This window comes from Dipodomys spectabilis, unplaced genomic scaffold (assembly GCF_019054845.1).
Source record: "Dipodomys spectabilis isolate Male_0828 unplaced genomic scaffold, ASM1905484v1 ptg000115l, whole genome shotgun sequence".
NCBI classification, from domain to species: domain Eukaryota; kingdom Metazoa; phylum Chordata; class Mammalia; order Rodentia; family Heteromyidae; genus Dipodomys; species Dipodomys spectabilis.
Window position 1 is genome coordinate 16,027,851 of NW_024870792.1, and position 16,004 is coordinate 16,043,854.

At 36.2% G+C, this 16,004-nt stretch overlaps 1 protein-coding gene across 4 annotated transcripts in view; it reads right to left on the reverse strand.

Annotated features, from left to right (window-relative positions):
• Window positions 1–16,004, reverse strand: part of Osbpl6 (oxysterol binding protein like 6) — a 184,250-nt gene that overhangs the window by 81,616 nt on the left and 86,630 nt on the right. For all 4 annotated transcript variants that reach the window (XM_042688282.1, XM_042688285.1, XM_042688284.1 and 1 more), the window contains exon 4: window positions 1,073–1,341. In XM_042688282.1, coding sequence (XP_042544216.1) covers window positions 1,073–1,174 — 102 coding nt within the window. In that variant the 5' untranslated portion in view covers window positions 1,175–1,341. The remainder of the gene's footprint in view (window positions 1–1,072; window positions 1,342–16,004) is intronic.

The window sequence follows — 16,004 nt, forward strand, 5'->3', positions numbered from 1 at the left end:
AAGAACTCTGCAATTAATGTTCACTAACTGAAACTAGCCCAAACAGAAAGTTCTCATAAAAAGAGCCTACTTTTGGAATTCCAATTATACAACTAAAATACTATCGGAAGACAATATTAAAATGGAAGAGTTATTCTCATCTCTGTAATGCTGAACATCACTGTTTTGACAATGAAAACCATTCATACGTTGAATCTCCAAATAGCTTTGAAAAGAGAACACTCACTAAAATAGGACTGAAGTAACTCTAAACAGAAATAGCTTACAGAATTGGTTCAAATAGGACAGTCGATGTTTTCCACTATAATCAACCAAGGACAATTTATTTCTTCTATTGCCTTTAACAACTGTTGACTTTTCAAGCCAGGAGCTGGGGCTTATGCCACCTAACTACTGAGGGGGCTGGGATCTGAGAAACATGATTCAAAGCCAGCTTGGGCAGGAAAGTCCGTAAGAATCGCCAATTAACCACCAAAAATCAGGCGTTGGAGCTGTGGCTCAAATGGTAGTGTAACAGATTTGAGTGAAAAAGCTAAGGGACAGCACTCAGGCCTCGAGTTCAAGCCCCAGTATCAATACACATACACACAATTATTGGGTTCCCATTGTTCACAATTCCTTAATGTCACAACTTTATTTGTAATTTAATTTCTGCATCTGTTACTGAGTTCCGTGGAAAACTAAACAGGGGCTCGTGCTTGGCAGATCAGTGATATGCTTATAGAAAGAAGTTCAGGGATCCTTTTACATCTTCACAAAGGAAAAAAAGGCTAGCACAACAATTTTCTGATGCTGGATTTCACTCCACCATCAGCGGGAAGCGAGAAGAGCTCAGGTTCCTTAAGGCCCTTTGTCCCCTTCCTTATGTCTGCATTCTTAAAAGGGTCCTAAATAAGAGAAACGCACATCTAACAGCTTCATGACATCATCTGTGCATCCACAGAAACAAAGTAGCTTTCCTGTGAAACAAATGACATCCCAACAAAATTTCAGAATTGGTTAGCAACCCCCACCTCTCCTAATGGTACTGTACTTGCATAAGAACAAAATTCATTTCATCCTCTTCTCTTACCTGCCGACTTTCTCTCTGAGAGGACGTGGACGATGAGGTACTTCTATGGGTAGGGGTGGATGTTTTATGAGCAGGGGATATGCCCTTCTCGTCTGAACTCATTGCTGCAGTAAGGGTTCTAGTTATGCGCACGTGAAATCATCCCAATGTTCTCTGAGAGTCACATGCAAGGAAGGACAAAAGAAGGACAAAGAAGGACTGTTCAACTTCATTCCATTTCATGAAGCAGGTTTGCACAGCAAAATGCAGGCAAAGAGGGCCGAGTCTACCTACAAACAAAAAACAAAAACTTTAATGTAATTTAACAAATTAAAATCATTATATTTAAGACAGAACTAATTTCTGTTACCAAGAGGAAGAATAATTCTGACACAACAGGAAATATTTTTCCTCTAGATTTTAAGATAATGGATAAAAGGGTTAATATGTTTCTTTACCAAGAAGGAAAATGAGAAGAAACTATATGATAAAGTCCTATTCCTCCCTTATATTCTCTTCAATTTTCAAAGACTTTTTATTTACATGTACTAAGTGTACAAGGGATATTTATTGTGACATTTCCATATATTTATACAATGTGGCTCAATCAAACTCACCCGTCCATTATTCTCTCGAATAACTCCTCTCCTTAAAACAATTTCAACAGGTTTCATTGTTGTATTTTCCAATGTGAACTCTCATTTACTCTCTCTGGGCAGTCTTCTCTCCCTTTGATGCGCATCCTCCAAAAAAGCCTGTTTTCTTTCTCTATCATTCTTTTTTTTTTTTTCACATTTTTCGTGTATAGTAATCATACAAAGGAGTTTCACCATGGCATTTCACATTTGCATGCATTACAATTTAGTCAAGATTTAACCCCCTTTATTGTTCTTTTACCCCACCCCCTTCTCAATACCTCCTAGTTTTTGTACAAGGAGAAATGTGTTAGCTATCGAACCTGTTTGCTGGCTAGTAATAAAGTTACAGTTAGGACTGGAGGTGTGGCTCAAGTTGTAGAGCAACAGCTGGGAGTTAAGTTTCAGTTAATATTGACTAAAGGTAGTAAAATAAGCCAGCACTTGATAGATGATCATCTTGTCTCTTCATTTTATGAAGGCAATCTAATAAGTGTGAATAAAGTTTCTGAAGCCAAGTTCTAGCGCCAGGAAATGGAAAGCAAGAACATTATTGAGACTCTTGATTTGAAGTGCTTTGCTCTCTGATCCAAGATGTTTTATAAGCAAATGTTAACACTTGAGCCAAAAGCATGGCAGCAATTCTGTGATGTGTTCAAGTGGCCCCAAGGGATGAAATGAAACAACCCAACTCAGTAAACTTCTAGCTATTGGGAAGAAAATTCAATCCAAGCTTCATTTCCTCTGCTGGACACTGTCACTCTCCCTCCTCTCTTCCCTTTCCCTATTCTCTCTTTTCTCTTCCTTTTCCCTCTGCTCTCTTATCCCCTTTCCCCCCATCTCCTCCTCTCCCTTCTCCTTTCTTCTCTCTTTGTAATCTACACCTAACTGATTTTCCTCATTACTACAATTAAGACAATGATTATTGTTTTAATTTAGCAAGACGTTTTCAGGGTAACCTGTTTATAACCAAAAGATAACCCTTGAGTTTTGGGGGTTATTATTGTTTCTATTCATTTTTGCTCTTTTTTAAATAACAAAAGGATTTTAAGTATCTAAGATAAATTTGAATGAACTTTAAAGATCAGTCCAACCAATTATCAATCAAGTATTTGATTACCTGCTCTATTTCAAAATGCATTCCAAAAGTACACTTAAATTCTGTTAAAAGGATGGACCACGTATTCTTTATTTCTAGAGTGAAAGAATTACTCTGACATTAAAAAAATACTTATTTCATCTCTATCACAGCACATTTTCAGAAACTGCCTAAATAATCTTCTAAACCCAAGACCATAATTTTAAAGCCAACCCCAACATAATTACTATAGTCAATGAGAAAAATACTGTGGTTGAAAATAACAGCAATATGAGAGCTGAACATCTAATTTTTCTGTCTCACTTTTTCCTTGTATCAGTCGAACATTACAAGCATTCCTAAGTGCTATAACATTTGCGTTTACATCAAATGACACAAAATTCAGATTTCTGTTTCAGGGATCTAATTTTTAAAGCAAAAGGTGGTAGGGAAAACTTGTAGATTTGATGTTCATAGGCAAGATAAATTATATGAGTCCAGAAAAAAAAGCATTTAGGAATTACTTAGCATAGGCTAAGTAGTCACAAACAAACAATCACAAACAAACAGTCACAAACTCTCCTTTTCCCACTCCAAACTCAGGGAGTTTTATTGTCACATGTCCTGGCCAGGTACAGTTAGTGAGAATCTCCTTAATCCCAGGTTAAGGGAGAGCAGCCCAGCCCTTCCATACAAGGGAGGAAAAGGAGTTGTGGTAGAATCATGGAGTCAGTTCCTAAAGCATTTGTTTGTAGTAGCACATATGATCTTTGGCCAATTTATTAACTGAAGCTGGCCCACCTGATATCAGCAATGCATGAAACTATCAGCAAGACAGACAGAATATTGGGGCAGAATGACACAATTTGCTATATAAACTATAAGAAATTTAAAAGAAGCAAAATTTAAATGTTTGACAAATAATAGTGTCTTTAAGAGACAGACAATTTAGATGAGATGTCACTGACCTCGTTAAGAAATTAAGGAAACAAACAATAACACCAGAATCAAAATTCATTAAAAAATGACACTCATGAAACAGAATGACTCTGCAGAAAAAAATGTAACTAGAAAGATAAGGAAATTATTTTGCAAATAAAATAAGGGACAAGAAACTTTAAAGACTGAAAAACAAAACTGAGTAGATGTAATAATGAAACCACATAAAAATAATGGTCCTAAACAATAACTAAAAAAGAAAAAATATTCAAAAATATTACAGAACATAGGAATTCAACGAGGAAATTAAAAAGGTTGCATTATAGCAGGGAAAATTCGTAAGAAGCAAAATAACACAAATCCTAAAGAAATTGCTCATTTACACTGCATTTTCTAAAGCAAATCAATTCATTAAAAATTAATGATAAACACTGGTTCCAATGTTTCATGCTAATAATCCTAGCTACCCAGAAGGCTGAGATTTGAGGATTACAGCTCAAGGCCAGCCTGAATAGGAAGAAAGTCCATGAGACTCTTATCTGTAATAAAGCATCAAAAGGTCAAAAGTGGAGTTGTGGCTTAAGTGATAGAATGTTAGCTTTCTGCAAAAAAGCTCAAGGACAACACCAAGGCCCTGAGGTCATGCCCAGGACCAGCATGAACACACAAACACATCCACATTAAGAATAAGAAGGGGTTAATCTTAGAAAGTTTATGACAATATACTTTTCTAAGTATCCTAGGTTAAAGGAAAATAAAAATGATAATGGAGAATATTTGAAAATGGAGAAAAGTAAAAACCAAAAGCATTCAATGCTGTTACTATCCTCTATGTCTCTTTTTATGATACAGTGGAAGAACAAAGATGAAAGCAACCAAAAAATACATGAAATAGTGCAATGATGATACATATTTTTTTAATGCAGAGCATAGCTAAAGCGGTAATAAATAGAAAACATAGGATCTTAATCACTTGCATTATTTAGCATGAAAAATGAAAACCAGTATACTAAATAACTTAAAACTTAGAAATTATAGAAAAAGTATAAATAAATAAAGTAGTTCAGGGCTATTTATTCTGAATTAATACAACTGTGTTGACTAGACCAATGCACAAATGAAGAAATCATAAATACACAAATACAGTTATATGAGTATATGAAGGCAAAGAATAGGAGACATTTAATTATGAAAATTGTTGAAATTTATTATTAATAACTAAGCATAATGTAAGTCAAATGAAAACCATTATAAAATCACCTTGCTATATTTAAAAAGTTTTCATTCATTTAACATTTATTTCCCATTTTAAAAAATCCTAGAAAATATCAGAATATGTCTTTATTGTTGTGTTTCTATGAAACAAATAAGCATACCCCCTCCCCAAACACACACATGTCATCTTAGCATCAGGCTAAATGGTAGAACATTAAAAAACTAGTTTTTCTCAACATCAATAAGTTAGTGATGCTGCCTATTGCCTTTAACACTGTCCTGACGGTGCTCGCCGAAGAATAATGTAAGTGTCCATCTGAAATGCCTAGGGAAACAAGTGAAAATCAACACACACATACACACAGCTTTCAGTTAGGTGGCTTGTTACAAAACTGATAGATGAAAATAGCTTATATCTCAAAATGTAGTTGTAGAATATGTGAGAATAAAAGAACATAGAAACATGATACACTCAACCTGAAAATTAAGAAGTATTTTCTAGATAGAAGAATTTATAAAGCTATAAGAATTAACATTACTAATTTATATAAGACCTATATAGAGAATGTTGACTACTGTATCCAGCTATTATCAGTAACTGCTATTAGTGAGCACTTACTATATTAGCCCGGTATGCTGCATTTATTTAATCATCTCAATATCAATACAAAGTAATCTTTCAGGGTCCCCTTTTTATGAATGAGAAAATGAGGTACAGAAGGCAGTCACCTAACTAGTCATGGATTTAGACAGGAAGGCAAGTTGCCTGCTGCAATCTGTGAATTTAACCACTCTGTAGAAAGTACTGGTCTCCTCACTGCCACACAGCATGATGTAGAAACAGGACTAAATGTGCTCATAAGGCAGGTAGGAGATGCATTAGGTACACCTAGACAACATTCTGTGAGCAGCCTTCAAACTTGATGGGTGGGGAATGGATGGAGGAGTGGGAGGAGTATGGAGGTTCCTCAAAGACTCCACATAGAGCTCCCCTATGACCCAGCAACCCTACTTTTGGGCATTTACCCAAATGATCACAAACAAGACCACACTAAAGCTACCAGCACGACTATGTTTATTGCAGCATTATTTACCATAGCTAAGATATGGAAGCAACCCAGATGCCCCTCAGTAGATGAATGGATCAAGAAAATGTGGTATATCTACACAATGGAATTCTATGCCTCCATCAGAAAGAATGACATTGCCCCATTTGTTAGGAAATGGAAAGACGTGGAAAAAATTATATTAAGTGAAGTAAGCCAGGCCCAAACAAACATAGGTCCCATGGTTTCCCTTATTTGCAATAACTAGTGTAGGTCTGAGACAACCAGAAAAGGTCAGATAAGATGGTGTTAGGCAAGATAAGGACTCAAATGATTTTTCTTTCTTGCTATTGTTTCTAATATATTTATAAGATGATTTCTTTGTTGCTTTGTATGTCCCTCCCCCACGGTATAACCCCTGTTTTCACTGTATTTGATATTGGGATAATTTGTGGAGGAGAAGGGAAAAACCAATTGTTTAAATAGGGATACAGGTGGACCCATTGCAACAATGAGATGTACAAGATGTCATGTTGAAAAACACACTTTACAACTTTGGTATGGGGGGAAGTGTAGTTGCGGAGATGGGAAGGCAGGGATGGTAGGGAAAAAACAAAGGAGGCAACAATGCTTGATTAGAAATGTACTCATTTCCCTTGCTTATATAATTGTAACCCCTATGTACGGTATTTTCACAATAAAAAACATTAATAAAATAAATAGCATTCAATATTACAAAATATTTGCTAATCATAATATTGACACAATTGCTGCCAAAATTATATGAGATTATTGAGAACTTGATAATGTTAATATAAAGTTAATCTGGAAGAGTTTTCATGTGAGACTAACAAAGGACTTAGGAAAAAGAATATCTTACTCTATCATTTACTGAGGTTATTTAAAAGCAGTATGAGAGCTGATCACAGGTAGCTTATGCCTATAATCCTAACTACTCAAGAGGCTAAGATCTGAGGATCATGGCTGTAAGTCAGCCCAGAAAGACAAAAATAAGAGACTCTTAACAACAAATAAATAGCATCAGTAACAATACTTTGGGCACACACACAGAAAAGAAATGAACTGAGCCATGAAAAAACATTGGATTCCTTTCTTCATACTCTAGAACAAATGTATTTCAAAGGGCTTAAACTTTTTAAATGTAAAGCAAAAACATAAAAGCAATAGAAAAACCTTTTTTTAAAGAAAAAACTGAGAAATAAAGTTTAATCCCTATGGAATGGAGAATAATTTACTAATCATGTTATCAAAACCAGTATTCATAAAGAAAAAAACCTGAGAAAAAATATCAACCTGAGACAAAGGTTTAGTATTTTTAATTCATAAAAAGCTCTCACAAATGAATGAGATGAATACAAATGCTAACAAAAAGAATACATGCCCTGATAATTCACACACAAAAAAGGCAGAAATTTCAAATACAATTACTTGTGAATAAACTACATTAGCTTTTCTGGGAGAATTTAATTTTAGCAATTCTACAAATCTGTCCTAAGGAAACAAATAGTTATATAAAGACAGTCAGACAAACAGACTAAAGTAATGAAGTCTAAAGTCAATTTATGTCCTAAAATTGGTAAAAAATTATGACACAAATACCAATTTAGATGAGATCTGAGATAATTTTCCCTATACTTAAAAAAACTTTTTTTTGGGGGGGGGAGGGTCGGTCTTGTGGCTTGACCACTGGGCCGGGGCCCTGTCCTTCAGCTCTTCAGCTCAAGGCTAGTGCTGTACCACTTGAACCACAGAGCCATGTCTGGTTTTCTGAATGGTTTATTGGAGCTAAAAGTCTCATGGGCTTTCCCGCCTGTGCTGGCTTTGAACCACAATCCTCAGGTCTCAGCCTCCTGAGTAGCTAGGATTGCAGGTATGAGTCAATGGCACCTGGCTAAATGGTTCTTCTTTTACAAACAAGAGTCCTATAATGAGATACAATAAAGGGGAAAATTTCTTCTAAAATATACAATCCAATCTCTACAAGTTGCTCTATGGTTGTTTATACAATTTGAATATGTGACAAAAATGAGAAGTAAATGCTCCCAATTCAATTACTATATGTTCACTGGAAAAACAAAACAAATTGTTTAAATAGGGATACGGGTGGACCCATTGCAACAATGAGATGTACAAGATGTTTTGTTGAAAAATGAACTTTACAACTTTGGTGGGGGGTGGGGGAAAGGAGATGGGAGGGCAGGGATGGGAAGGGGAAACAAAGGAGGAGGCAACAATGCTTGATAAGAAATGTACTCATTACCTTGCTCATGTAATTGTAGTATAGTATTTCACAATAAAAATACTTATTAATTTAAAAAAGATAATTTTAAAACGAAGACATAAGTTATATAAATCAACATAAATAAAACACATTGATCCAGGCATCAGTGGCTCAATCCCACAATCCTAAGTACTCAGGAGGCTGAGATCTGAGGATTGTGGTTTGAAGCCAGTGGGGAAGAAATGTCCCTAAGACTCTTAGCTACAATTAACATTTAAAAAAAAAAAAAGTAGATCTGTGGCTGAAGTGGGAGAGTGCTAGCCTTGAGCAAGAAAAAGCTCAGCTACAGCATCCAGGACCTGAGTTCAAATCCCAGAAGTGGCACAAACGAACAAAAAAACACAAACATACTGATACGTATTCTAGTTCTATGAGTTCTATAGAAGAGAGTCTTAACAAGGAATGCAATCATTACCTTACTGAAGTAACTGTAACCCCTCTGTACAGCACCTTTAGAATAAAATAAAATTTAATAAAGGGAGTCATGAGAGAAGACGAAAAGGTTGACATAATCTTTACAAAGTAGACAATGTCCCTCTCTTACACAAACATAACCAAGTACAGATACTGGACTAACATAGTGAAGTTTAAAACACCCACACATATTTCAAATTTGAATATAAGGGCATGTGATAAGGGCTTTCCTTATCTATCAACCTGTCTAAGTAATGAGGCCTTTAAAATCACAGTAAAAAGACATTATGGTTATATGTTTTCACAACTTGAATCATATGTGGAAAAAAATCACTTATAGTCCAGGTTATATGAAAATTATGTCACAGGCCTGATTTAATCCAACTGTATTTTAAACATTTGTAGCTCAGACACATAGAAAATCTTATATAATGAAGACTGTTACTTCCCTGAGCTCAGAATAACTCTAGTTTTTCTTGGCCCATTCTAAATTTTCAATGATTTAGTAACATTAACCTAAAAGTCTCTGAGAACCAGCTTAAACCAGTTATTTTCTAATAATATAATAATCTCTGCGATATCACTGTCATTTAAGTTGATATAGTAAATAAGGTAAATGGAACATATGCCCCCCAACATTTAATAATTACATATTCTTTCAAGCTAGCTTTTATTTTCAAGCTGATATGAAATTTTTATCCTAGGAATATGGAACAGCAGTCTCCACATGTATCAGGTTTTGTTGGTTGTTGGACATTGTGCACTGAATTGTTTTAAGAACTGTCTTCAAAGAACTATTTTCAGAAAGAAAGTAAGGAATGCTTCTTATTCTCAACAGCAAGCTATTCTCATACTGTTTCCTGAGGCAATCTCTCTCTGGACATCTGTTAATTTTATAATTAACAAAATATAAATGGCCTTTCAAAAATTTGTCAATGAGTAAAAATATAGTATATCAAAAAATTTACTTGAAGCCAGGCACCGGTGGCTCATGCCTGTAATCCTAGCTACTCAGGAGGCTGAGATCTGAGGATCACAGCTCAAAGCCAGCAAGGGCAGGAAAGTCCATGAGACACTTTTTTTTTTTTGGGGTCCAGTCGTGGGGGCCTGAACTCTGGGCCTGGGCGCTGTCCCTAAACTCTTCAGCTCAAGGCTAGAGCTCTACCACTTGAGCCACAGCGCCACTTGCGGCTTTTTTATTTTTGGCTTATGTGGTGCTAAGGAATCGAACCCAGGGTCTTAGGCATGCAAGGCAAGCACTCTACCACTGAGCCACCTTCCCAGCCCCTCCATGAGACTCTTATCTCCAATAAACCATTAGAAAACTTGAAGCGGAGCTGTGGCTCAACTGGTAGAGTGCTCCCTTTGAGCTGAAGAGCACAGGGACAGTGCCCAAGCCCAAAGTTCAAGCTCCATGACCAACAATAAATAAATAAATAAATAATTTTTACTTGAGTTTTATATTAAAAAAAAAACCTTCTTTGAATGTATTTCTTTTTTCTGGCTTCTGGAAGCAATAGAAATAACAGGCTGACTCCTTACTCTGCCTAAAACTTTCCATTCATTCTCAGGATGAATAAATGAGGAAAGCAGGGCTTAAGAAATTTATGGAATAGACTTGTTTGGGTTTCCAAGCCAAATTAAAGCCCATGTGACTAATACTTCCATCACTCCTTGCCCATGATTTACTAATACATCAACCAAAAAAAGCGATATATTGTTTTCTAAAGCATAGTACATTTCTAATGGAAGGAAATTCAAATTTATAGAGGTTCTTAACCAGAAACTCATGAATGGGTTCAGCATATTTCTCAAAACTCAGAAATAATATGAAGAGTGTTGGGTAGATAAGCATTCTATCTCCCTATGTAGAGATATTCTGCAGCTCTCACCAAATTATCAAAGGTCTAAAAGAAAAAAGAAAGACAGCCTTGGGTGTTCAGTTCTTAAAGGATGGTTATCAGTGCAGGTTAAATTTATCTGATTTGGGGAAGGGAAGGGGAAACACAGAAACCCTGGGACAAAGGGTGAACCAAATCTACAGCAACTCACTAGACACTATGTTGGAAATGAGCTTTACAACTTGGGGGACAGTGACAAGTAGAGGAAGGGAAGGAAAGCAGGAAAAAAAAGAGGGAAGGGATTACACTGTTGGTAAAGAAATATAGTCATTACCTTACTGTAAACCATCTGCACATCAACTTTACAATAAAATTAAGTTAAAAAAAATCCCTGAGTACAGCAGCTGTCTAACAGTTAACGTAATGAGATCACAGAGCCTTAGATCTCAATGGGCGTAATACTGTGCACTTTTACCACACCATTTTGCTTTCACTAGATTTTGTGTGTGTGTGTGTGTGTGTGTGTGTGTGTGTGTGTGTGTGTGTGTGTATGCACACGCACATGTGCACACCAGCCCTGAGGTTTGAACTCAGGGCCTGGCTATTGTTTTGCTCAAGGCTATCATTCTACTTCTTGAGCCACAACTCCACTTCTGGCCTTCTGGTGGCTAGTTAGAGATAAGAATCTCACAGACTTTCCTGTCCAGACTGGCTTCAAACTGCGATCCTCAGATCTCAGCCTCCAGAGTAGCTAGGATTACAGGCCTGAGCCACCGATACCTTGCTATCACTTGGTAACTTTACCAATACATACATAATTCCCCAAGACTTTTCAGCCACTTCTTCAAGTCATCATTTTGATTCTGACCTTTGTTGACATATTGGTAAGAAAGATTAGGCAAGGTTATAATTTACATTTTATCAGGAAAAATAATGTTGAGAAGTATGGTACAAAGGTATTTGGCAATAATAGAAAGTACAATTTTGTCACTTTTGCTTTGCATCTTTAACAATTCACACATCTATGTCAAGTTTGTTCAAAATCTTACTAAGGCAACAGTGACTAAGAATAGCACATGTCCTGTTCTTTGGAGGAGTTTTCTGTCACAACAACCAAACTCCCATGAAGTTTAGCTATGTTATAGGTTGGCTTAAGTGAAAAATGTTCTATGCTAGGTACCATAGTTCAAATCTGTAATCTTAGATACTCAGGAGGCTGAGATCTGAGGATAGCCTTATATGAAGCCCATCCATTAACTACCAAAATGCCAGAAGTGGAGTTGTGTGATTCAAGTAGTAGAGTGCCAGCTGAGAATGAAAAAACCCAGGGACAGTGCCCAGGCCCCAAGTTCAAGGCCTAGTACCTGTACAAAAAATATTCCTGATTTAACCATCTAATAATTTTTTGATAGTTTCTCAAAAAATTAAAAGTAGAACTGTGATATGAGAAAGCAATTCTACTTTTAGGTATATAACCCCACCCCCACCCTGGCAAAAAAAAAAATAAAAAGAAACCTGGTGCAGAGGCTGTAACATTGTACACTCATATTTGGAGCAGTGCAGTGAACAACCTAAGTATTCACCAATCCTGATGGACTAAGCAAGTGTTTATAGTCATATAATGGAGTATTATCTAACCTTTAAAAGAAAGAAAATTATGCAGGTAGAGCGATCACACTTGTAACCCCAGCACTTGGGAGAGTACTGCAGCAGGGCTGTCAGTTTGAAGCCATCCTGGACTACATAAAGAGATCCTATCTAAAAAGAAAAAAAGGTAATAAAAAGAAAATTATGGTACACAAGACAACGTGGACAAACGTTGAAGACATAGTTGCTAAGTGAAATAAGCCAGACACAAAAGGACAAATACTAAATGATATCACTTATCTCAGTACACAGAGTAGTGAAATCTGTACAGAAAGTAGAATGGGGTTATCAGAATCTGTGTGATGGAGAAAGCAGTTTGTAGTTAATGGACATGGAGTTTCAACTTAGAAGATAAGAAAGTCCTGCATGGTGGATGTAAATTCACTTAACACCACAGTATTGTAATACTTTTTATAAAAGTTATAATGATACAACACACACTCACATATCTAAAATGACAATAAATATTTCAGAACTGTGATCTCTAATGAATATATTATATATATAATATTTAAGTAGTTGTACAAAAGAGTTGACATTTAACAAAGCAGTTTATGAATATAAGATTTTATGATCAAGGTCTCTCTTTCAACATTCCGAATCCCAACCACTCCTTCCCTCAATTTTCTTAATATTCTAGGACATACATTGAATTCTTGAAGGCATTCTCCTCACTTTCTCCTCTTCAGTCATCTACCCCTCTCTCCTTGGCCCTACACCACCCATTTCAAGTACATGTTTATTTTGCTGAACTTGGATTTTTCCAAACTCCGTTATCCCCTGAATCTATTGTTATTTCAGATAAAACATTTGTATATACTTGTATACCACCCAACATACTTCTTTTTTTTTAACTTTTAGGTATATTTTATTTAACTACAAATATCCAAAACGTCATTTTACTGTATTCAATATGAACATTCATTTTGTGCTCTTCGTCATATTTCTTGAGTGCATTTTGTGCATATGAAACATCTGAATTTGGATTAACAGTATTTTCAGTATGCAAAGATCACATGATGTCAGTAACAGATAAGTATCTCTGTAGTTTGCTATGGCTGTATGACAATATACCACAAACGGAATGGCATTTCTCACTGAAAGCTAGAAGTCCAAAAACAAAGTGTCTGCAAGTTTGGTGTCTCCTGAGGTCTCTCTCCTTCGTTTATAGATGGATTGTGATCTTTCCCCTGTGCAGATAACTGATATCTCTTTGTAGGTCCAATTTTCTTCTTTCTTAAGTTAATCTTTAATTGACAAATATCTTTAATTGGGTCATGCATGACCCAATAGCATATATACATTATGGAATCGCTAAATTGGGATACTTAACATAGGAATTGTCCCCACTATCTTTGGAGTAAGGACCCTTAAAAGGCTACTCTCAGTAATTTTCAAGAATATAATACACTGTTAATAACTTTTAGCCATCACTCTCCTACTTAATAGTTCTCTTGAACTTAATTCTCCCATGTAACAAATTTTATATCATTCCAACATACTTCTTATATGTTTATAAATTAATTCTAGCTTGTAATGACTTCTATAACATGCAGGCACTGATGTTATACGGCTTTGTGGTCAGGTTTAATCTTCTGTATGCCATCTTCCCTAGTCTATTATAACTGTCACTCTAGTTTGAAGTCTTCCCATGCTTTCACATAAACGGTTATTGATGCAATACACTTTATTTGGCTTGATTCTACAATATACTTTCTGGTGGGGACTATATCCTTTTGTCATTGTAGTCATATGTTATGAGACACACACACACACACACACACACACACACACACACACAAATCACTCAATGTTTGCTGAGCTTGTCACTTTAGTTAGACTTCAGTCCCTCCTTTACACCCATTAAGCACAGCTGATTGTGCTCACTGGCTTCCCGCAGATAACTACTCTCAGGTCACTTCTTTGAATTTACTGTATTCTGTTCAAGATAACTCAAAATAATAGAAAGGATTTGTCATTACAGTTTCTTATCTACTCAGAAGACACTGGAGAGAAGACTGTACAAAGTTCAACACTCCCAAGAGAAAACTTCTTGGTCTTTCTAAAAAAGACTTACCAGGCTGCTAATGGTACTCTAGGGGCCTGGGACCTTATTAAGTTCTGTTCTCTTTGGGGCCTGGCTGTGCATTAAGAATATTCTTTCAAAACATGGATGATAGGTTGGCCTGGTCACACAGAAACTATGGCACCTGCTAGCTATTGATTTATCATCATGTAATCTAATTACAGACATTTTACAGTCATAATTTTGAAAAACTGCTGGCCCTATAGATCAGCAAGTTTATACACTGTTATGCACATATCAAGATACCCACAATTCTAGTCGTGCTGAGCATTCAGAATGAGGGTGGGTTTTAATTGTTGCTCATCTGTTATTAAAGGAGGGAAGGAAGACTGGCATAATTGTGAATTGACTGCCAGACTCCAACTTCTCCAGCTTTGTGAACCCATTTAACTGGAGGGTGCCTACTTCTAGTGAAAAGCTGGAGCCACTTACATGAGCTCACCACCCAACTATGTTTATCTCTCTTAGGCTCAGAATTCTGATGTATTTATCCCTTTGAGAATTTGAAATCTCCATGTGTGCTACCAAAAGTTTGCCATACACCACTCTATATATCTTCTTACTTTTATACTAAAACAAAAAAACAAACAAAACCTCATGATGATGGGTGCTAGTGGCGCATGCCTGTAATCTTAAATACTCAGGAGGCTGAGATCTGAGGTTCAAAGCCAGCCTGAGCAGAAAAGTCCATGAGACTCTTATCTCCAACTCACCACTCATAGAAGCCAGAAGTGGGGATATGGCTGAAGTGGTAGAGGGGCCAGCCATGAGTGCAAAAAATAGCCAAATAAGAGTTCAAGCCCTAGTTCCGGCCCCCAAAACATCTCATAGCTTTTGAAACCCATCTCAAATCTTTTCCCAAGTATGAAACTGGAAGCAATTTACTTAATCTCTTTATATCAGTTTCCTCATCTATAAAATAGGAAAAACTCTGCTTCAGGGACTTTTGAGAAATAAGTGAAACAATCTGTGAAAATGCTTATTACTACTCTGTACCCTCCTGTAAGTCCATCTTTCAAACTGCTCAGTGAGGGGCCCAGTCTCAAGGACATGATGTGTATTTTTCATCCCCATCCCTTGCCCCTTCCTTTTCTTCTTCCTCTTCTTTCTCATCCTCTTATTCTCTTTGAATAGTGGTACAAAGGTATATACAGTCCCTCTTGATCACAGTCACCACATCCACCACATTCTCTTTTTTTTTTTTTTTTTTTTTTAGCACTGACTTCCTGTGTAAGCACTTAGGATATTATCTTTAAAAAATCAAACTTTGAGACTGATCTAATCTATAATGTTATTTCATACAAATCTATTATGAGAATGTATGCTAATTTTCTATAGAAGCATAATGAGCACTGGAGTAGATATGCCATTTTTTAAAACCTACAAAAGTAAAAACAAATGTATACATTTAAATACTGTTATACAACTTTTGTCACATATTTTAATTAAAAATAAAGTCCACACATCAACACAAGTAAGACAATTATTGCTGAACACTGATGGCTCTGCTTGTCATCCTATCAGGAGGCTGAGATCTGAGATTTGCAGTTTGAAAACAGAAGTGTGAGAAAAGTCTGTGGGATTCTTATCTCTAATTAACCAATGAAAAGCTGGAAGTGGGGCTGTGGCTCACGTGGTAGAGCATCAGCCTTGAATGAAAAAGGCAAAGGAGAGTGTGAGGCCCTGAGTTCAAGACCCAGTAATGGTACACACATGCATGTTCACACACAGATAAGAGATTTATTAAATA